This window comes from Brassica napus, chromosome C7, assembly GCF_020379485.1.
Source record: "Brassica napus cultivar Da-Ae chromosome C7, Da-Ae, whole genome shotgun sequence".
Classification (NCBI taxonomy): Eukaryota; Viridiplantae; Streptophyta; class Magnoliopsida; order Brassicales; family Brassicaceae; genus Brassica; species Brassica napus.
The window spans coordinates 43,860,885-43,883,144 of NC_063450.1; the positions used below are offsets into that span (position 1 = coordinate 43,860,885).

At 35.3% G+C, this 22,260-nt stretch overlaps 5 protein-coding genes across 8 annotated transcripts; 2 read left to right on the plus strand and 3 right to left on the minus strand.

Annotated features, from left to right (window-relative positions):
* Positions 1-696: 696 nt before the first annotated feature.
* On the plus strand, positions 697-3,881 carry LOC106348485 (DNA-binding protein BIN4). The gene is made up of 13 exons (XM_048761969.1): positions 697-961; positions 1,060-1,165; positions 1,261-1,504; positions 1,585-1,646; positions 1,972-2,209; positions 2,282-2,346; positions 2,423-2,476; positions 2,644-2,752; positions 2,948-2,994; positions 3,068-3,094; positions 3,254-3,329; positions 3,452-3,591; positions 3,674-3,881. The coding sequence occupies exons 2-13, from the start codon at positions 1,115-1,117 to the stop codon at positions 3,770-3,772; spliced, it is 1,212 nt and encodes a 403-aa protein (XP_048617926.1). The 5' UTR covers positions 697-961; positions 1,060-1,114; the 3' UTR covers positions 3,773-3,881.
* An 18-nt stretch (positions 3,882-3,899) lies between these two features.
* Positions 3,900-6,954, minus strand: LOC106350623 (myelin-associated oligodendrocyte basic protein-like). 4 transcript variants are annotated; one of them, XM_048761972.1, is made up of 5 exons: positions 6,576-6,954; positions 6,220-6,301; positions 5,943-6,060; positions 4,575-5,214; positions 3,900-4,488 (listed from the first exon to the last, which is right to left on the minus strand). In XM_048761972.1, exons 4-5 carry the CDS (start codon positions 4,826-4,828, stop codon positions 4,032-4,034), a joined length of 711 nt encoding a protein of 236 aa, XP_048617929.1. In that variant the 5' UTR covers positions 4,829-5,214; positions 5,943-6,060; positions 6,220-6,301; positions 6,576-6,954; the 3' UTR covers positions 3,900-4,031. The 4 variants fall into 4 exon arrangements, with proteins under 4 accessions (XP_048617929.1, XP_048617928.1, XP_048617927.1 ...); XM_048761971.1 differs by having other exon boundaries at positions 5,943-6,067; XM_048761970.1 differs by having other exon boundaries at positions 6,502-6,954.
* Positions 4,828-5,329, minus strand: LOC111208091 (pathogenesis-related thaumatin-like protein 3.5). The gene is made up of 2 exons (XM_022706818.1): positions 4,958-5,329; positions 4,828-4,908 (listed from the first exon to the last, which is right to left on the minus strand). Exons 1-2 carry the CDS (start codon positions 5,327-5,329, stop codon positions 4,828-4,830), a joined length of 453 nt encoding a protein of 150 aa, XP_022562539.1.
* Positions 6,955-7,189: 235 nt separating the features above from the next.
* On the minus strand, positions 7,190-8,471 carry BNAC07G29870D. Its single transcript, XM_013788235.3, has 2 exons — positions 8,254-8,471; positions 7,190-7,909 (listed from the first exon to the last, which is right to left on the minus strand). Exon 2 carries the CDS (start codon positions 7,869-7,871, stop codon positions 7,440-7,442), a length of 432 nt encoding a protein of 143 aa, XP_013643689.1. The 5' UTR covers positions 7,872-7,909; positions 8,254-8,471; the 3' UTR covers positions 7,190-7,439.
* Positions 8,472-20,425: 11,954 nt separating this feature from the next.
* BNAC07G29880D lies at positions 20,426-22,260 on the plus strand. Its single transcript, XM_013788233.3, has 2 exons — positions 20,426-20,799; positions 21,488-22,260. The coding sequence occupies exons 1-2, from the start codon at positions 20,638-20,640 to the stop codon at positions 22,073-22,075; spliced, it is 750 nt and encodes a 249-aa protein (XP_013643687.1). The 5' UTR covers positions 20,426-20,637; the 3' UTR covers positions 22,076-22,260.

Below are 22,260 nucleotides of genomic sequence, written 5' to 3' on the forward strand. Positions count from 1 at the left end.
CATAGTAAAACTTTACTCTTGAGAAAAGGGAAGAGAAACTTTACTCTAAAAAATCATAATAGAACAAAAACATTTACTCTAAACAAGCATAACTATTTCCATCTTGATTAGATCAATGTTAGCGTAAACTTGGTGAAAAATACTTTTACTCTAAAAATATTATTCCAAAAGTGACTTACAGATCAGAATCTTATTCTTCTTTACTTTCTCTTCCATTTTCACCTTGTCTTTTATTTTCATTTTTATATTTTTTTTTAATTTATTCCAACTTTCTGAGTCACACTCTAATGGTGTGATTGACAAATTGCCAGCGTAATTAAAAATAACATAAAGTGGAGAAAAAGGAATGAATAGAAAAATAAGAGAAAATAAGAGCAGCTGTTTACTCTAATCAAAACATGTGAAATAATTTCCATCATTTTCAGCTGTATTCAGCTAAAATAGATTGGTAAATATTATAATAACACAGTTTTACTTTAAAATGTCTATGCAATCACACCTAACTGTTATATCAACCAATATATTAATATAGCATGTCACATGTACATCAACATCAATTTTATTTTCAAAAAAAAAAAAAATAGGGTGATACTGGGGTAGGCCTAATATTGGGGACCAATCTTCAAAAATCCAATAGTTGACAAAAAAAAATCTTTAAAAATCCAATAAAAATTATTTACGTGGTAAGATCTATTTGGGATCAATTCATATCCCATTTGTAACTACAAGTCTATCTCCACTTAGGGGATAGCTTTGCCCTTGCAACCAAACACTCAGAAACCGGAACAAGCGGTTAGTGGCCAATCTTCCCGCCTCTTTCACACACTTCAATCTCGCCGGCGGCTGAAACTTTCTCTTCCTTCCTTCCTTCCTTCCGTCAATCTAGATCTCGTCTCCGGATTTCAACGTCTGTAGATTCGAAACCTCTCAAATTCGTCTTCTTCTTCTTCTTCTTCTTCAGGTGAGCTTCGATTTTATCGAATCAGTTGTTTCTTAGGGTTTCGACCTGCAAAAGTAATGCATGCATTCACGAGCTGATTTTTTGTTTCAATTGAGTAGACGTTGAAGTCGGAAAAAGCTCGAATTTGTGAAATTTGTGTTGAAGAAGTGAATTATGAGCAGCAGCTCCAGAGAGGGATCTCCCGATTGGCTTCGATCTTTCCAGGTTTTCCCTATTTGATTCTATTTCTGTTTATTGGGTTTGCTTTATGACAGAAACAGGATTGAAAGGTGGAAGCTTTATTTGGTTTTTGTGTGCAGGCACCCACCACTTCATTGTTATCACTGTCTTCTCCAGACGATAGTCCTCCCAGGGAATCTGAAACCATTTCTTCTCTTCCTGTGCCTGATGACAGTGATGCCGTCACTATTGTGGAAAAAGAGTCATCGGTGTCTCTGTCTAGGAAGGATTCCAAAGCGAAGTTGGTGACAAAGCAAGTGAGTATCGAGCAGGTGTTTTCTAGAAGGAAGAAGAAGAATGCAGATGCTACTGTCAACCTGGAAGGTATGGAAGAAGTGAGGGGGATGCTAACTGTTGAGCTTCTAAAAGCATGTTTTTTTTTTTTACTTGGGAACAATTTGCAGACAAGGAGAATGGAAGTAAAGTTGATGGTGAAGAAGGATCTAGCAAGCATAAGGACGCTAAAGTAAGAAACGTTTGGACCCCGTCTCTGTTGTACTCGCTTGTGCTTTTGCTGCATCTACTTGTCTTAGTGGGTAGTTAGTGTGATTTGAGCGTTTCTTCTTTGCAGGCATCTATTTGACAAATAAAATTGTATTTATTGGGGTAGTGATCTCTTAGTTATGAACCCTCCTCTAGAGAAGCTTCCCAGCTGCATGACTGATGTTGTAATTATGTGGCAGTGTTTTCTCTGCTCTCTACATGTCTTAGTAATGTAAAATAATTGTTAATTCTTAGTTTGGTCTGGATTTGACAGGCTATACTGTTTATCTTTTTCTTTTCTTTATCAGGAAGGAGATGATTATGTATGGCTTGTCTCATCTGATTCTGAACCACCCTCTAGTGAACCAATGAGTCAGCAAGTGACTATGGCAACTGAAAAGGATGAGGATTTTGTTATTGAAGCTAAAGAGGGAGAACCTGCGGTTAAGAAGGCTCCAAAGAAAAAGTCTCCGAAGAAAAAGGCAAATAGTGGCGGCCAGTCACCCAAGAAAGAAGCCAGTGAACAAGAAATTTTGAAAACTGAAGGTATGAATTCAACAAAGCCTTTGTGACTTTAGGATTATTCTAAAGTAATGTAACGGTTCCTCTATGATGCAGATAAAGATACAGATGCCACAGTCGCGGAGGAAGTAACAAAGGATAAGAATGTCAAGCCTTCTTCTGTAAGAATCTTGTGCTAGGACCACTATCCTTGTTTCTTCTCTTGTTCTTCCTTCTGACCAGATTTATAAATTCCAGGGCTCAAATTCAAGATTGCCTTTGGTACTTTCTGAGAAAGTGAATCGCACAAAGGTAATACAAATATGTTCCTTTGCACCTGGCTTTACAGTCCACGTTTATATATCTTTGCTATGGCGGCTGGTGACACTTTATTGCGGAACGGCTTAACTGCATCCATACTAGAGTATAATTGTAGATAAAGCACAGTTGTTAAAAAAAGCATTGAACCAATTTTACAGGTACTCGTTGAATGTGAAGGGGACTCTATAGATTTGAGTGGAGACATGGGGGCTGTTGGGCGTGTGGTTGTTTCCGACACAACCGAGGACGTGTACTTGGACCTGAAAGGCATGTCCCCCCAATCATTCTCTATGCTTCTTCTGATGTTGAAAAATGGCTCTGTATTTTTTTCTCGCAAAACATGTTATGGAGAATCAGCATGCCTTTTGAGTATAACAGAACTGATTATGTTACATGTAACACGTTAAAGGATCAGTTCATGACTGGAGTCTCTATACTAACACTTATCATTTCATGTTTCAGGAACCATATACAAATCAACAATTGTTCCATCCAGAACGTTTTGCATTGTACGGTTTTTGTTTTTCCTTGTACCTTCTTTTCATTGTACTAGTTACTCACACCAGAGATCTTGCTTTCCAGGTTAACGTTGGCCAGTCAGAGGCAAAGGTTAGTAATATATCTCTTGCGCTTTCTTGTTGCAACGCATAGATCTTTGTCTTAAAGCTTTAAACTTCTTGGGGAACTAGTTTTTAGCTGTTTTTTGGCAAACTAAAACATGGATTGAAGTAACAACCTAATTTTTTGGATCATATGTTTCCTTGTCAGATTGAAGCTATTATGAATGACTTCATTCAGCTAACACCACAATCTAATGTATATGAAGCAGAAACAATGATGGAAGGTCAGCTCGTTTTCCGTCTCTGTTTTAGAGTGAAATGACATTATTACTACCTTATTTTCTTATAGCATTGTTGTGGTACGCAAATGCCTACTTCGCCAGCTAACTTTATGATCCATTTATAGGCACTCTGGAGGGATTCTCGTTCGATTCAGATGATGAATCTAACAAAAACGGCAAGACTGCTTCAAAGCCAGCTGATCAAAGTGGAGGCGCAGCGGAGGTAACCAACGCAAATGGCAAAGCTAAAGCCAAAAGCGAAAATGTACGTTGGCAAAGCTTAGAATTCCTCATGAAATCGATATATATGTATGATAGCGAAGGAAATTTTGGTGGAAACTTTGCAGGTTGTAGGGAAAAAGAGAGGAAAACCATCTAAAGAGAAGCAGCAACCAGCAAAGAAGGCTAGAAGCTCTGCTCCTAAGAAAACAAAACCCAAGAAATGAGTTATGCATTTTGATTTCTCCCTTTATTTATTTTTAAAAAACTTGTAATTTTCTTTATTCAGTTGAGACAACACTATATACATGAAATAGACAAGTTTTACATGCATGAGTTGTGAATCCAATTCAAGGTAATAAAAAGGACTTTGATCAATAAAGTTCAGAATCTCTGGGAAGGCAATGAAGTTGCTTATGTACTAATTCTCTTTAAAAAGGAAACTTCATGTACTAAATCTCTTTAAAAAGGAAGAACAGTGATGATTCATGTCGTGCACGATTGTCTCAAAGCAGTTAGACTGAGGCCAAGAAACAACAAGACCGGGTAAGGTCGAAGAATGTCAGACGAGGATTGACTCTTGGCAACCCTCCCAGTTTCATCAGCTCTTTGACTCTCATCCTCCATTGGCGGATTCATTAACTGGTCGTTTGGAGCTTGGTTTACAGTGGGAGGAGGCATCATAAATTGCCCATTCCCATTCTGATTCTGAGGTGGAGGAGTCATCTGATTCTGGTTTGGTCCAGACGGGTTCTGATGCTGAGTTGGTGGAGCCATAGGTTGACCGTATGGATTCTGAGTTGGTGGAGCCATAGGTTGACCGTACGGATTCTGAGTTGGAGGAGCCATAGAGGGATTCTGGGTCGGAGGAGCCACAGGTTGTCCGTATGGATTCTGAGGCTGGCTAGGGGGGTCCGAGTTTTGGCTGCTTGGTCTTTTTACCCTGGAACAAGAAGTTATATGTTCGATCAGAACCTGCAGAGAGCATTATTACAAACTGAAAAGTGAAGGACGCATGATTTAATATACCTGCCAGGGCAGAAGATAATGGCATATTCAGAAGCCTTGCAAGTAAAAGTACTGCTTCCATCATCAAAGGCATAGCTATAAGCCCTAGGACAAGCTCTCTTGAAAACGGTAGAGTATGAAGACGGCCGGCATGTGTTCGGGTTAGCAAACTGACCGCTGCAACAGTACTGGTCTAATCCAAAGGCCTCACAATCGCTCTTGCAAGCGACAACTCCTCCTCCTCCTCCTCCTCTTTCTTCCTCTTCCTCTCCCATCACTTGAAGCTCCTTCGGACAGCTAATGTTGATATCAGCAACACATCCCGTAGCGTTACAAGCTCCAACCAGTCCACCGCCTGTTGGGATAGCAACTATGGGGAGGTTATACCCATCAACGAGACTGACATCGTAGAAATCTTTGTCACTAGAACCGTGACCGAGCGTAATCTCGAAAAGTGATGTGGGAGGAGCAGCACCATTACCAGCACACTCCAGCTTCCCACCACAGTCTCCGGTCACACATTTTCCCGCACCGCTAGCATCAAAGTTGCAGCCGGTTCTAGCCCATATCCGACCTGACCAGCCTAGAACCGAGGGAATTTTAACAGACTGTCCCACGTCAAGCCTGAACCCCGTGGTGGGTAGTGGTCGGGTGCCGGAGCCTGAAAGAGTACCGGGCCAAATAGTAAAGGGACAGTTATTCGTGATGACAAACGTGGAGGAATAAGAAACAGAGAACAGTACAGAAACATAAACAAGAACAGCCATGGGAACCATTGGTGATCTTCCTATTATCATACTGAAGTTTAAGATTTCAGAAATATGGTTTTGGCTGGGAGGTCTCTGGACCAGGGTTTATAACAAATAAAATGTAGAGGTTGATAAGGATTCAATGTTGAGGCGGTGAAGTTGCTTTAGAAAGCTTCAAGCCGCAAGACGAGGACTTAAGGTTTAGCATTACTCTTAGGACACTGGCCTCTCCGACAAGGCTATTCTTTGCCTTACTTGGCCAACCTCTTTTTCATAAGTATTATTATATTATTCTAAAGAAAGATAATAGAACTAATGAAACCTTTATGAAAAGATGCAAAGAGAATCTACACCATGTTCCCACTTCATTCAGATTCTAGTTCCTTGACAAATGATTTTAAAACTTATCAAATGCTAACCACCAATATTTAAATGGTATAAGAGAAAAACTATCAAACTAAAGTTGTATTTACGATTTTAAATCTTTTAATATGAAACTGAAGTATCGTGAACTTTTAAGATCTACAAAAAAGTCCAAAATCATTTCGTAATTTTTTTCTTAACTCTAAACAAGATGAAAAGTTAAATAAATAGTGGTTGTTATCATATCATTAGCTAAAAGGGAGAAAGATTCCCTTACCGTAGCGGTCGAGTCAACATTTGATACTTTGCTAACTTCTTTGGAACAGAATCTTCCACGATCCCAGCAAATCTAGGCTCCTACACCATCATATGCCTACATCTCCGACTCTACCTTTCTGTCAGCTTAAAAATAAATTAAAAATTATTGCATCAACATCCACGTCAAAAAGAAAAACTGAAGCTAACATTTGGAAATTCAATTCTATATGATGACTGCATGGTTTTTCTTACTTTGAGTTAAATCAGATCATCATTCAGTGTAGATGATTACTTACCAGTACTGTGGTCTAGGTGGGAGAGTAACACCCAGATTCCATGAACTTTTTCAGAAACTCTACATTGTAAAGAGTTTGATACCTGATCATAGATATTAAACAAATGTCAGAAACTCAGACACAGTCCACACCAGAGAGAAGGGGAAAATACAACATGGCAGATGACATGAAACACAAGATTTAAGAGCAAAGTAGGTAGTGGTACAACATCCGAGCTCAAAAGTAAATGATATAACCAAAAAAAAAAGTGGCAATTCAATAAACGTCATATCACATAATTACCATGAATAGCTAATGGGTTTGCACGAAGTTGGCCAACCACATCAACAACCTCAGTGGACGCTGGGTAATTGTACCTACTCATATCCTTTCTCTCATAGTTAAGGAGCTTCAGGTTATGTTCTGATGAATTAAACCAACAGTGTTGTTGTCTACTGAGCACAAACGCCTGCAAAGCAGGGTTTTTAAACTTCCAACAGTTATAAAATCCTTTATAGCAAAATTCAGAAACATAACAGTCATATCAATGTACATAAATAAAGCATAACTAAACTCCCTGAATTTCAATATTGGAAAACCTGCACAAACATAAAAAGAAAAAACACATTCAGGACCTCAAACACTCATCAATCAAGGAAATAAAAGTTGAATAGTACAACAAAGAAATCGATTAGGTATCAATTAAACATCGCCTATCCCGAAGAACCTATGTTGCATCGGTTAGCAACATGGAAAAACCCTGTCGCACAACACTTACAGTAATCACCAATGCTGTTTCAGTCTCTTCTTATTGGTAGGTCACTAGCCAAAACAAGATACCTGGCTGAATAAAAGCCTGCCTAAATAAACATCGTGTACAATCACCAAGAAACAAAAAAAAAAACTAAATTCACACAAGAAGGGATATCAAACATCACCAAGAAAAAGAAGAAGCAAAGTTCAAATTCTACGTCACCTAAATGCAAAAGTATTAAGATCCAGAATAGAGCAGTAGAATAATAATGTCTCTCCTACATAAATTTCAACAATACTAAAGATAAAGCTCTCTTTCAGACAGGGAAGATGCCTAGACCCTCCCTGTCAGAGCAATAGCACATATGTCTCTTATCCATAGATGTCCAAAAGAAACAAAAAAAAAGATAAAAGTAAGTTATACTAGGTAAGATAAAAAGAGCCTCTCTCAGGTCTCAGAAACAGAGGAGATGATCATCAACAAGGATCTAACTCAACTCCATCCCGTCTCCAGCCGGGCTACATATCGGACTCACAGCAGTGAAAGACCTCTCAAAAGGAGAAGAACCATGCCGACGACGCTTAAACGAACAACCCTCAGAAGAAGGAACGCTCTCGCTGCTGTCAAGCTTCCTCCTTACACCTCTAACCGCCTGCTCCTCGGCAGGCGAGAGAGGGAAAACTCTGCCGCTGGCTCGGCAGAGAGAGGTGTGGTTATCGTAGAGGATCCTCTGGTTACAGTTGTAGTCGCAGACGTGGGTGAGTCCGGTTAGTTTGCAGCGGTACATGTTCCCGCAAACGTTTTCGTTCTCGCATTTACAGTCACAGTTGTGAGACTCGTCGCTATCGCGACCTAGAATCGCAGACAAGTAAATAACATTGGCAGAGGTGACCATGGGAGATTTTCCAAATACCTCCATTGATGAATCTGAAAAAGCTCCACACAAACGTTTATACTCTGCACAAACCGAAGAACACACATCAATGTGCGATCTGAGGCCCATAATCTCGGCCCTTAGGCCCATAATCCCGGCCCGAGCAGCTTATAGAAATTCTAATTTTAAGAAACAACAATTCGTAGCAAAGAAGATTTGAATTCGGGACGCAGAGACTAGCCTAGCCACTGGATCATCAAGTAATTTGTCATTGTTTCATCCGAATTGAAATAATCCAGATTAGATAATTCAAAATTTCAAAAATTAAATCGAATTGTAGCTGCAAGGTATAGATAACTATCAGATCCGACGGAAGGATGAGGAAATTTCAAATGTTTGAAAGCAGATATACACAGAGAAGACATACCTGGAGAGAGAGAAGACGCGTCAGCTAACCCTAATTTTGACTCGAGAGCAAAGAGGATGAAGCAGAAGAGCAAAGTGAGGGAAGGGAACAAGAAGAAGAAGAGGAAGGAGAAGATATTTATAGATTAGACTCTCACACTGTCTTCTAACGGATAGTGATCGTTTTTAACTCCGTTTATAAACGGGTCCCGCCGCTTCTGTTTCCCTCGTTTTTTATTATTGTTTATTGATTAAAGGAGACATGCACTTAACTAATTCGTCTATATTTATTTCGTTTTATGTGATTAAACATGTACGTAACTTAATTCGTGTATATTTATTTCATTTTAAGTTTGTCTTATCTCGAAAGAGAATGAGAATCAAGTCACGTCTCAGCGATCTAATGGTTATTATCTAATCTTAAATCCTTGTTCCTCACCTAATTTTCACCACATTTTCACCTATTTTTTCTATTTAACTCAATGTATATATAAATATGAAGTTTGACCCATTTTCGTGAAAAAACTTGGTTATTCTTGAGTGCAGAAAAATTATTATTGTTTCTCAAAAAAAATAATATTATTATTATTATTATTATTATTGAGTTGTTATAAAAGGATATATTGATATATAACCAAATGATTGATAGGGAGTAAAAGTGGAATTTTTAGATTTTGACAAAACTGAAAATTTTAAATCATATATTATAATGAGTTATTTTTGGGTTCACCCCTTAGGTTCACCGACCAATAGAAAATCGTTATTTTATATTCAGTATCTATTAAAAAAAAACAAAATATTGTTATTTATATCATGATTTTAAAATAAAATATAAATAAATAAAAAATAGTACTAGATGCAAATAAAAAATATATTTTTAACGTCATCAGCATAATACTAAACCCTAAATCATTGGGTAAACCCTAAACCCTTAGGTAAACCATAAACCATTGGATAAATCTTAAATCCTAAATCAAAAACACTAAATCTTAAAAACACTAAACCCAAAAGTTTAAGGGTTATGATTAAGAGTTTAGTGTTTTTAATTTAGGGTTTAGGATTTATCTAAGGCTTTATGGTTTACCAAAAGGTTTAGGATTTACTCAAGGGTTTAGGGTTTAGAGTTTAGTGTTTTGCTGACGGCGTTAAAAATATATTTATTTTTGCATCTAGTATTATTTTTAATTTATTTTTACTTTTAAAAAAAAAATCATGATATAAATTGACGATATTTTTTTTTTTTTAAATACCGGATATAAAATAACGATTTTCTATTGGTCGGTGGTAAACCCAAAAATAACTCTATTATAAATACAAGAAAAAAACGAAAGAAAAGGAGGAACGATAGAGCGCGAAGATAGTGAGTGAGAGAGGGCGATGACTTTGAATCACCTAACTTTCACCCGTCTTCTCTGCTCTTTCACATCTTATTCAGTTTATCAATTAACAACTTCATTTGATTAAAACTTTTATCATTTAAATTTTGAAAGTATTACTTCCTCCGTTTTATGTTAAGTGTTGTTGTAGAAAACAAAATTTGTTGCAAAATAAGTGTCGTTTTAGTATTTCGATGTATAATTTATTAACTTTATTCTGCAATTTATTTTTCTATTGATTGAAATAAGAGTATGTGTATGGGTAATAACATTTTTATATGTAAATCATGCAAAATTAAATGATTTTTTAATATGTGTGCAAAAGTCTCAAATGACACTTATAATGAAACAGAATGAGTATTACATTATATAAATTTCATTAAAAGGTATCAAAACTCGCTTTATGCTGTAGTATAATTTATTTTACATAGTAAACTCAAAAATGTATAGAAATATCTAGACTAGCTATTTTTTTTTTCTTATGAATCAAATAGTATCTCTATTACTTGAACAAGAATCTGCATAGCAATACACACCAATATAAAAGTATGATATACGGTTTCTAGCGATGCTAACTAAAAAGTCTAGCCACAGAGTCTGAATCTTGAACTATAAAAGAAATAACAAAGCTAGATAATGCATGTAGGCGGCTAGATTTAATTTAACTTCATGAAAAAATCGTCAAGAGCTTCTCTAAATAAAAAAAGATAGTTAAGACCGATTTGACATATGCAAAATGTCTATACAGGATATCACAACAACTGGACAATGTCGGTCCAGCATTTTCAATTTTTTCTTAATGCTTTATATTCATTTTAAATTTTATGCTTTTATTATTCATGTAAAAAAATTTATAATGCCCTATTTACAATTAAAATCATGATGTTCTAAGCAGTCGGTTTCTTTGTCTATGCTCCGAACCGCCCTGCAGTTGGATGTAGTACTCGTAGACAGCTAAGTTCAACCAACTTTGTGGAGACATGAAAATCAATGTGTATTTGTTAGTCTTAGATTACTAGATAGATCCTTTTCTGCACTTGTAGTGTTGTTTCATGTTAGTCCTTTACAGAACAAAATACTTCCTTAGCCGTGCACTTGTACTCTCGTAGAGCTTTACAATACTACTTGTAAAATACTTCCTCTGTTTTTTTAATATAAATTATTTTAAAATTGTGTACATAGATTAAGAAATCATTAATTTTTTTATATTTTTTAAATAAAAATATCATTAATTATTTACCTAACCACAAATCAACCAATAATAAAATAGAAGGTATATTATCATTTGTCATATAACATTAAGTGTTAATAAATTTTACATAAAAAATCGAAAAACATATTTTTTTTTTAAAAATGACTTATATAAAAAAATAATCGAGGGAGTATTACGAACCTTGTTTGAGTTATGAGGTGTAAATAGGCACGTAGCCCTATACTCTTGTTGGCAGTTCATGAATACGACCACGTGCTAACTTGATCGAAATCTAAGATATATGTACGGAATACGGATGCTTTGTTCGAGACAGATCCAAATAATAATGTTAAAATCTAAGAGCATAATTATTAGAAGTTCTTAAAACAGAGTTTTTAGCAAAATATAAGAATCTGTCTCTTAACTTTTAACTAAAAAGTTAAAAACTAGCTCTTAAAACTCTTATTTAAGAACCAGTTCTTACATTTTTTACTTAAAAATTAAGAGACGAGTTCTTATATTCCGTTAAGAACTCCACCTTAAAAACTCTCTAATAATAATGCTCTATACTGATTAAATTCTCTGAATCCGAAAAAGTCAACGATATGCTTTTAGTCATGGTGGTGATGGTAACATGTGACTGGATTCAATTTAATGCTAAAGTTAATACTCTTCTGTTCCTAAAAAGATCTGCTAGATCCATTTTTCCGAAAGTAATTTTTTTTAGAAATTTCACGTTTATTAAAAATATAATAAATGTTTACAGTTTAATTTATTATTTATTTTTCTATATAACTTCCAATTAAATCTAATCAATTCAAATATTTATAATTAATGTTTCTCAAAAGTATACAAAAGTACCTTAAAAATATAGAAAATTTATCTTTGTGAAAATCTAGAAAATCTTACTTTCGGGGACGTAGGTCGTATGTTTTAAAATTTTCGCACTTTTAATAAAACATATTAGTAAAACTTAGCTATAAATGCATAGTTTTTTATAATTTTATATTTCCTATATTTTTAAACCAATAAGATTTTAGAAAATACAATTAATGTTCTTGAACTTCACAATTTCTCATTATTAGTTGACAAAAATTACATTAGAAATATAAAATATTTATCTTTTTGAAACAAAAGTTTTCTCTAGAATATAATTTTTTTAGAAACGGAAAAAGTATTTTTTTTTGATAAATTAAAGTTAATGCTATTTTCTTAACTCTCGAGCCTTTCCCCACAGGACTTGGTGGTAGTTTTTGTGGAAAGAACATGCAAGTGACAAATAAACGAATCTACACTCTAGCAAGTGGTACCACAAACCTAAACAAGTATGAATTCCTAAAAAGAAATATCTTACTTTCCAAAGTCCGGTTGATATGTATTCAAAATTGTAAGAAAAACAAATTATCTCAAACTTCAGACATATCTATTATTGATTCAGGAGTTAGAACACGAAATCTTCGGAGATACTTTTTATACTCTTTTTGTTTCACAGTACAATACATGATGTTTTGGCTTAATGCACAAAAATTAAGAAATTTTTTCATTCTAAAAGGTAACTTTAAAAATATAATTTAAAAATTATTCAACCAATTACAGAAATGACTGCAATATCTAATTGGTTGCAAAGTTTTCAATAAAGTTAAAGATAACATAAAAATATTAAAACATCATCTATTTTGAAACAAAAACAATCTTCTAAAACATCATTTGAAACGTAGGGAGTATCATTTAACAAGGTTTCGTTGTCACTAGATAGTCAAGCTCTATTGAAAATGCACGATAGTCCCTCTGTTTCATAATAAATGTCATTTTAATTTTTTTTCTTGTTACAAACAAAAAAATATCACTTTACAATTTCAATGCAAATTATATTTACTTTCAGCTGAAAATTAATTTAAAACTGCATTTATTTTATAAATAATTTTATTTATCTCAAATATTATTGGTCAGACAAATATAATTAATAATAACTTATATATATTTTCGTCACTTTCTTATTCTGTGCGAAAAATGTCAAATTGACACTTATTTAGAAATGGAAGGAGTAACATTTATTAGTAAAACGTAAATGATTAATTAATCAAACGTAAATTATGCATTTATTTTCTAGCTTGCTATCGAAAGTGTTAACGAGTTACGGCTACTGTGCTTGTATTAAAGATTAGGACCATGCATGATGCTTGTGGAATTTTCCAAATCTTACTCCATATTTGACTGCCGCGATAAATTTTTGATCACACCCATTATTCAAATATTTTGGAATTCTGTAATTGAGTTGTTGTTGAGTGGGAAAGCATCGAGGAATATACCAGTGCCAAATCAGCTTTGAAGTAAAGACAGACGTCACCATGGATCTTTATGTGGGCCTTTATGCTCTAAAAGTTTTTCCACTCCTCAAAATTCATTTTTTCCTCATTTTCAACTAAAAGCAACAATCAATTTTCTGCTTTTATTTTATATATCTATTTTAGTTACCCTACATTTCACAAACACACATTAATAAATTTGAATCCCTAATCTTTTCTGCACGCTTTTGAGTTTTAATTTTTTTTTTAACACTTTGGAGTTATAGTTGTTGAAAGAGAATTATATACTCTTCGTTCTGAAACTAAGATTTTCTATATTTTTTCTTGTTCCACAAATATTTTGTACATTTTTTTAAAAAATAATTGAAAATATTTGAATGATTAAATATGATAGGTAGTTATTGAAAATGTATAACAGAAATAAATAATGTATTTAATTATAAATATTCATTGTATTTTTAATGTGTGAATACTATATATATATATTTTTTGGAAACAGGAATGGAGGAGTATATCGTTGCTGTTATAAACCATATGATGGATGTCCATAACTTATTCGGTCCATAAGCCGGCCCAATACCTAGAGAGAGAGAGAGAAGCGGCCGCAGCAAGAGGAGAGAGATGCGGCTAGGAGAGACAGCAAACCCTAGTTTCTTTTTACTTGTATTTGTATATTTTCTTTATTTGTATATTTCCATTTATCTCTTTATAATTCTCATATATAAGGGCACCTTATGTTATGAATAATAAGGAGAACTACAGATTATAAATCTTTAAGTTTACAACATGTTATCAGCACGAAACTCTAAACACCCTGAGCCAAAACCAAAATCGCAAAACCTTAAACCTAGCCGCGACCAGACGAACCCTAATCATCCGATCGCGTCTCTTGTTCCAGCTCACGTCTCCGATCAGCTCCAGCCCAAGGCGTTCATGATCCTAGACGAACTCAGCCTCAGCTACCATCCAGGACAACTCGCGTTCCCAGACAGCAAGAGTCCCGTTCGCACCAGACGATCAAGCCGTTCGCGATCCGACAACAAACAGCTCGCGTCCCCGATCAGCCGCTCGCGACCTCAGCCTCAATCCGTTCGCAGTCAGCTCGCGTCCAGTCCAGCTCGAGGTTCATTCTTTGGTGGTCCGGTTTCAACAATCAACTAAACTAAAAGGTAATTCGAAATCTAAGAACATATGAATCGAATTTGGATTGTTTGATAAAGAATGAAACCATAAAACCTAATCTTTATGATAAAAGCCATAGGATAATAGAACAAACCCTAATGATTAAATCGAAGCTCTAAAGTTCAATACCCTAAACCCTAAATCATGTTCCTACATGATTAAAACCCCAAATCGGATTTTACAAGTTAAAATCCGATAAACCCTAACCCTATATCTATAAACCCTAAATAATATAAGTATCGAAATTAATTATACTATAATTATCAAATCACATATTAAAACCCTAATCGAAAATTTTTGAAATCAAAATTGTTTTCGGTTTTGATCATTGAGGTTTAAATCTGATTGAATCTGATGCTATGTTACTAGAATTGTTTGACAATTAAGTTGATAGATTTATTTTCTCATCCTGCTTGGTTAATTGTTCATCTGATTTAAAATTGATTAAACCGACCAGCATGTTAAAGCATTGATTGAATCCGATAGGTTACTAGCTTGCTTTGCTTATATAATCCGATAGGTTGATAGATTCATGATAAAATCTAATGTCTTGAGGTTTAAGATTGTGTGCTAGGTTCGATTTTATTGATTGATCTGATTAGAAATCATGAAACCCTAATTCTAGTCATAACCTTAATCCGCATATCTGAAACTTGAAACCCTAAATTCATTATGCTTATGAGTTCTATTAAATTGATTGATTTGATTATATGTTTTTGAGGTTTAATAAATTTGGATACTATATAGATTATTTACACACGGTTTATGCTAAATACCAATCAGCCTTGAAACTGATTCATTGAAATTCATGCTTGAAATCTATATTCTAGTATTGCTAAAATCAGCCTTGAAACTGATTGAGTGATTAATTGAATCCGTTTTTGCTAGTATTGATAAACCATAATATTATGAGCACATATAAATAGTATTGCTGAGACTTGCTAGAAATTGACTGATTGATTAAATGCTTTTAAGATTGATAGGACAATGAAACTATCAATCTCATTGCCCTAAATCTCTTTGGAGATAGTTATTTACAGTGGGCATTGGATACAAAGATTATCCTAAAGTCGAAAAGACTTGGTGAATGTATCATAGAAGGCAATAATGCAAATGAGAAAGATTGATACAAGACAATATTAATTATTCGTCATCATCTTATTGAGAGTCGCAAAGATCAGTATTTGACAATTGAGAATCCTCTAGACCTTTGGACATAATTCAAATCGAGATATGATCACCAAAGAAATGTGTTATTACCAAAAGCTATGGAGGAATCTCAGAATCCAGGACTACAAGTCCGTGGATGAGTCTATTGCTAGCTAAGCCTCCAATACTGATGAGAAACAATGAATTGAGACCTCTTGGATCAACCCCATTACCTGAAACCAATAAGGCCGCAAAGAAAAAGAAAGAATCCAAAGAATCTAACCACGTCCAGGATGATAGACCACACGGACATGGCCGTGGAGGGTAGAAAGGACGTGGCCATGGCCACTATTATACATTTGGCCGTGGGAACCACTATGGCAAAGGCCGTGGATATCAACCTAATTTGATACCATGGTCGAGGCAGAGACCGTGGTATATCCTTTAAACCACAAAGCTCGACCAAATCAATGTGCCATAGATGTGGAATGAGGAACCATTGGGCTAAGATATGTAGGACTTCCAAACATCTTTGTGACCTCTATCAAGAGAGTCTGAAAGGGAAGAATCCTGAAGCCCACTTGGTATATAAAGATGATAAAGATGATTTTGATCATGAAAGAGATGATCCTACAGAATATGAAACTTCTGATTGCCTAAAAGAATAATGTTGATTTCGACTTCTGTGTTTGTTTTGCTTTTATACTTGCTTTGTTTTATCACTTTGAAATTATTTTATTGCTTTGTTTGCTCCGAACTTAATAAAAGGAATGAATGATTTTTTCAAATATATAAGTTTATAAGAAATATAGCTGCGGGTATAGTCATTCTCATGATAAGCTACGACCAGACTAAAGAAATTTAATGATTTATATTCACTCATAGAAGCCCATTGAGTTTAAAAGATATAAGAGTGGTTTCCATATTGAAACAATGGGCAAATGAAATAAAAAGTTCCTTTTAGATATATAAAATTCGCCCAAGACCATAGAAAAATGATCGAAACTATACCTGCATTCTCTACTGGTATTTACTATGCCAAGTTCAGGATGATAGAGGCTAAATGCCTGCGAAAAATATTCACTTTATGGTATAACCGAATTGGCCATCCTGGTTCAAACATGATGCGAAATTGATATACAAATGGGCACACATTGAAAGAAAGAATGAGTTATCCCAAAGAATCTCACGTGTGTAGCATGTACACAAGGAAAACTCATTGATAGGCCATCACCAGTCAAAGAGACTAAGTAAATAATAAACTGGTAAATACATGTCTCAAGCGTTTAAATGATTATGGTATGTCTATGGGGGTAAGTGTGGACAATTCTGTGATACATGTCCATACCAAGTACGGCTTGGCCGAAATCTTTTATTAAACGCATACAACGATTGCTAGACCATTACTTATGTGGTCAAAACTCCCAGTCACAGCTTGGGCCACACAAAATTTACATGCATCTAAGTTAATACGCATCAGGCCATTTAGTGAGCATAGATATTCCCCATCGATTAGATAACGGGTCAAGAGCCAGACATATCCCATCGTAAGACATTTGGATGTGCCGTCTATATACAAATTACTCCACCACAGAGAACTAATATGGGACCTCAAAGGAGGATGGAGATATATGTTGGATATGATTCTTCCACAATTATTAAGTACCTTGAGCCAAATATGGGTGATCAGTTTGAGGTCATGTACACAGATTAGGGGGAGAAAGTAATAAGCTGGTAAAAGAGTAAAAGAAATTACATGGAATCATACATCCTTATATTGACAAGATCCTCAGACTCAAGAATGAGATTTAAAAGTCCAAAAGATTATACAAAAGCTAGCTTAAACAATTGCCAGATTCCGTTATTGACCCGAATAGAATGACTAAGTCATATATACCAGCTGTAAATGCACCAAATTCAAGTTGATGTTCAAGAAGGACACAATCAAATTGCTACTGAGTCTAAGGCACGTTTAAAACGTGGTAGACCAATAAAGTTCCAAAGATAAGATCCCTCGGATATTAAAGAAAGGTGCTAATGAATCGGTGGACGAGGGAATCCTAGACATGGTCGATCCTAAGATGGACAAACTTAAAAGCCACAGCCGTGGATGAGGAAACCATAAACATGATTGTATCTAAGGTGCCTAACAATGAGGCTTGGGACGCCAAGCTTCAGGATACTGAAGGTAATAATGAAACCTCAACAAGTTATGTCATGTCCGAGACACAAATGGAACAAGAGAAAGAATGTTGACATTGATGATATATTTGCATGCAGTGTAGCACTTGAGATTATGAAATGAATGAGGATCATGAACCCACGTCCATACATGAGTGCACTCAACAAATCAGATTAGATCAAATGGAAAGGGGACGTGGAGTTAAATTCATTAAGAAAAGAGAAGTTTTGGTATCATAGTTCGGACACCTCTAGATGTGATACCAGTTGGACAAAAATGAGTCTTTGTGAAAGAAATGATACATGGCGAGATAACAAGATATAAGGCATGGCCATATGGACAAGGATTCCACAAAGAACAGAAATCAATTATGAGGAGACATACTCCCCTGTGGTGGATGCAACAAATATTTAGATTCCTAACAAGTCTGGCCATAAAAGAAGAAAAATAGACTTGCGGTTAAAGGATGTAGAAACCGCCTACTTGTATGGTCCACTGGATAATGAGATATATATAAAAGTCCCAGAGGGTATTGAGTTGTCAAATGCAAAAGGTTCTCGAGAACTAAAGTATACAAGTATATGTTAATATCCTAGGAACCTCTGGAGAGACTTTCAAACGATTATCTAAAGAAAGAGATTGAAATGAAAATTTGGGACAAACAAAGTTTTGTTTAGGATTATAAATTAAACATCTTAAAAGATGGAATCCTTGTGTATCAAAGGACTTATAGAAAGGTATTCAAAGGGTTTTAACATGGACCAAAGCTCGCCCATTGAGTTGTCCCATAAGGTCCCTTGGTTCGGACACAAACCCATTGTAAGTCCCAAAAAGGACATGGTCGTGGGTACCCCTGACATGGACACAGATCCTTTGGTCCCAAGAAGGACAATAAATATGTCTTTGGTCCGGTAAAGTCCCTTACCCAAGTGTCATTGGTGCCTTGCCTTGATGTATTTGTCATGTCATACACATCTGGACATGAGTATTGATGTAAACCTATTGTCAAGGTTTAGGCCATGTCCGAACATAAGGGACTGGGACAGAATAAAATAAACCCTATGTTACCTACAAGCAACTAAAAATTTGAGATTACATTATACTAACCAAAACCCAAAGAATGGTTACTATGTTTTGATTGATACATGTTATCTCTCGGATCCACAATGATAGATCCCAAGCAAGTTATGTCTTTGCAACGCGGTAGCACTACTTTACCTTGATATTGAGACCATTAGTCATTGGCGTCCATGAAGCTCAACCATCAGGTTGTAATGCATCAACTGAAAGACCTTCAGTGATGTTCGCATCAGGGGGAGTAATACGTGTTGTACTCTTTTTCTTTCATCATAGTTTTGTCCCACTGGGTTTTCCTGATAAGGTTTTAATGAGGCAACATCCAAAGCGTATTACAAACTCTGAATGGTTATGACATCCAAAGGGAGTGTTATAAACCATATGATGGATGTCCATAACCGGTCCGGTCCATAAGCCGGCCCAATACCTAGAGAGAGAGAGAGGCGGCCGCAACGAGAGGAGAGAGAGAGGCGGCTAGGAGAGACAACAAACCCTAGTTTCCTTTTACTTGTATTTGTATACTTTTCATATTTGTATCTTTCCATTTATCTCTTTGTAATTCTCATATATAAGGGCACCTTATGTTATGAATAATAAGGAGAACTACGGATTCTAAATCTTTAAGTTTACAACAGTTGCATCCGTTTTTATTTATTTATATTGTAACAAAGCATCCGTTTTTCCTGTCAATTCATTGATATCTCCGCTGATTTCAAATTTCAACTTGAAAGCTTAAATGATTTTATAATATTTAAGGTGGCAACAAACTTTAATTATGGAAGGTATCTTAAATTGCATTTTAAGGTACAGATTCCTTTTCTTGATGGTTAAATGCCCTTAAAACATATTCTAAGCATTTTGGATTCAGGGCCTGACTGGTTCAAACGCAGTGGTTGCGGTTGCGGCTGCGGGCGTTTGCGGATGCGGAAGGTTGCGGTTTCTAGCGGCTTTAAGAGATTTGTACGATTGGTTATGTAGTTAGAAATTGGTGCGTTTGTGAGATACTTATGACTGGTTAACTACCAAATAAAACAACGGTTAAATAGTAAATTAACAATATTTACATTTTATATAATTATAAAAATATGAAAAATCATAATATTATAATAAATATCAAAATTATATTTAGAAAGTTATAGTTTTAAATTTTTAAAATTATAAAAAATATTTTTATTTTAAAATTTTGTAATATTAATTAAAATATAATAGATATATTTTAGTATTTTTATAATCTCATTTTAAAAAATTTATTGAATATTTTTATTTTTGTATTTATATGATTTTTTAAAAAAAGAAAAAAAAAATTATCCTCCCGCAACCGTCCGCAACCGCAAACGCTAGCTGTAAGCAGCTTTTTATTTTAAGAGGTTCGGAGCGGTTTGAAGAAATTTGTAGTGGTTTGTATGATTGTTTCGAACCACTGTCAACCGCTACTAACCGCAAAAGCTGCGTTTGCGGGTGGTAGCGGGGAAACCAGATCAGTACACGTCAAACAGTGAACATCAATCCAAATATTAGTTTGCTTTGAATATTATCTTTTTTTGACATCACTTTGAATACTTTTAAATGTGTGTTTTTATAATAAAAGTATTGGCAGATGCGAACGCCAGCCAAATGTCGAAACACGGTCCACACTTAACACCTAGGGTTTCGTCGTTTACAAGTGGACGTGTGCGTATGTATATACATAACACTAATACACGCGTCTATACATAAAGGTTCAAATCTATAAAAGGAGGTAAGAGGGAGAGGAAACGGCTGAGAATCCGGGAAGCACAATACGAAGCAAAGAGAGAGAGAGAGATAGGGTAGCATTAGATACGGAACGGTCCACTTAAGTACCGTGTTTCATTTTGATTCTCTCAATCACTCTCGTCTCCCTTCATTTTTCTTTTACTATTATTATTTTCTCTGAACTTGATCAATCTTATTGATCTAGAAAATGAAGCTCGAGTATTTGGATTACATATTGGTGCCATTAGGTATGGGTTTGATGGTATTCTATCATCTCTGGCTTCTCCACCGCATCATCCACCGTCCATCTTCCACCGTCGTTGGCCTCAACGCCTTCAACCGCCGCCTCTGGGTCCAAGCCATGATGGAGGTCTTTTACTTTTCCTTTATTGTTATTATTATATTTGCTAGCTTTATTTAGATGATTTCCTTTTGTAATATAGATTAGATCTCTCAATATTTATCTGCATGTTGATGAATATTTTCCCGGAAAAAATGACAGTTTCTTGTCAGGAAAATTTTGATTTAGCTCATTGTTATCTTTTCAGGGTTGGAGATAACTAAGGAGAATCCTGTGTGGATCTGTTTTTATTCTACTGATATATAAATTGAATATAAACAGATAATGATGAATATTGATTCATTTGAAAAATATATGATGATGATAAGTGTATATGCATCTGAGCATAGCATGTGTTTATGTGTGTGTGTGTATAATCATCATGCATGCGCCTAACCACTTGACAATTTGCTATATTGAGAAAGCATATAATTGTTTTCTTTTTACGAGAGATTTCTCTTTTCAGATGCGAATATAATAGTTAGATTAAAGTTCTTCACGTAAATGTAGATTCTGAAATTTCCTCACGTGTGAAAGCTAATGACACTGAAAAGATGCTTTGCATTTCTTATGACGACTTTAAATAATTACAGTTGTCTTACAGTAAAACAAAATACATTTTGTTTCCTCCACCAATATTTTCCTCTTTTTGGTTTTCACTTTTCTCGTACAATTTGATTACAACTAATCCATGTCTTTTTTCAACAAATGAGAACAGGATTCATCAAAGAACGGCGTTCTAGCGGTTCAAACGCTAAGAAACAACATAATGGCATCAACTCTATTGGCATCAACCGCGATAATGTTGTGTTCACTAATCGCTGTCCTAATGACTAGCGGTACAGGAGAACGATCGGTCTGGTTTGTGTTTGGAGACAAAAGCGACCGAGCCTTCTCGATCAAGTTTTTCTCAATCCTCGTTTGCTTCCTAGTTGCGTTTCTTCTCAACGTCCAATCAATACGTTACTACAGCCATGCAAGCATCCTCATCAATGTCCCTTTCAAAAAGCTCATGGCTGTTTCTTCAGATGGTCATGGTCGTGGTAGTCTTATGATAAACCAAGACTATGTGGCTGCGACGGTTAACCGTGGGAGCTACTTCTGGTCGTTAGGACTAAGAGCGTTCTACTTCTCATCGCCTTTGTTCCTATGGATCTTTGGTCCCATCCCAATGCTCATAACTTGCTGCGTTCTAGTTTCTTTGTTGTACTTTCTTGATTTAACGTTCGACTCGATGGATTGTAGCGTTGGGGTCGCGGACGCAGAGGAGACTGAGATTAGAAGCTTAGCTGAAAACAATGTGTAGTAATTAGTTGAGAGATTGAGAGCTTTCTAATGGAACATACTGGTTTCATAAGCTGTATCGGTTCAGGTTCAATGGTTGTTGAACCATGTCAACTAGTTATTCTGTTGCTTACTGAATAAAACGTTATTATCTCCAAGATTCTCTATTGTGAGATATATACTTAATTAATCGTAAAATGTCCAATT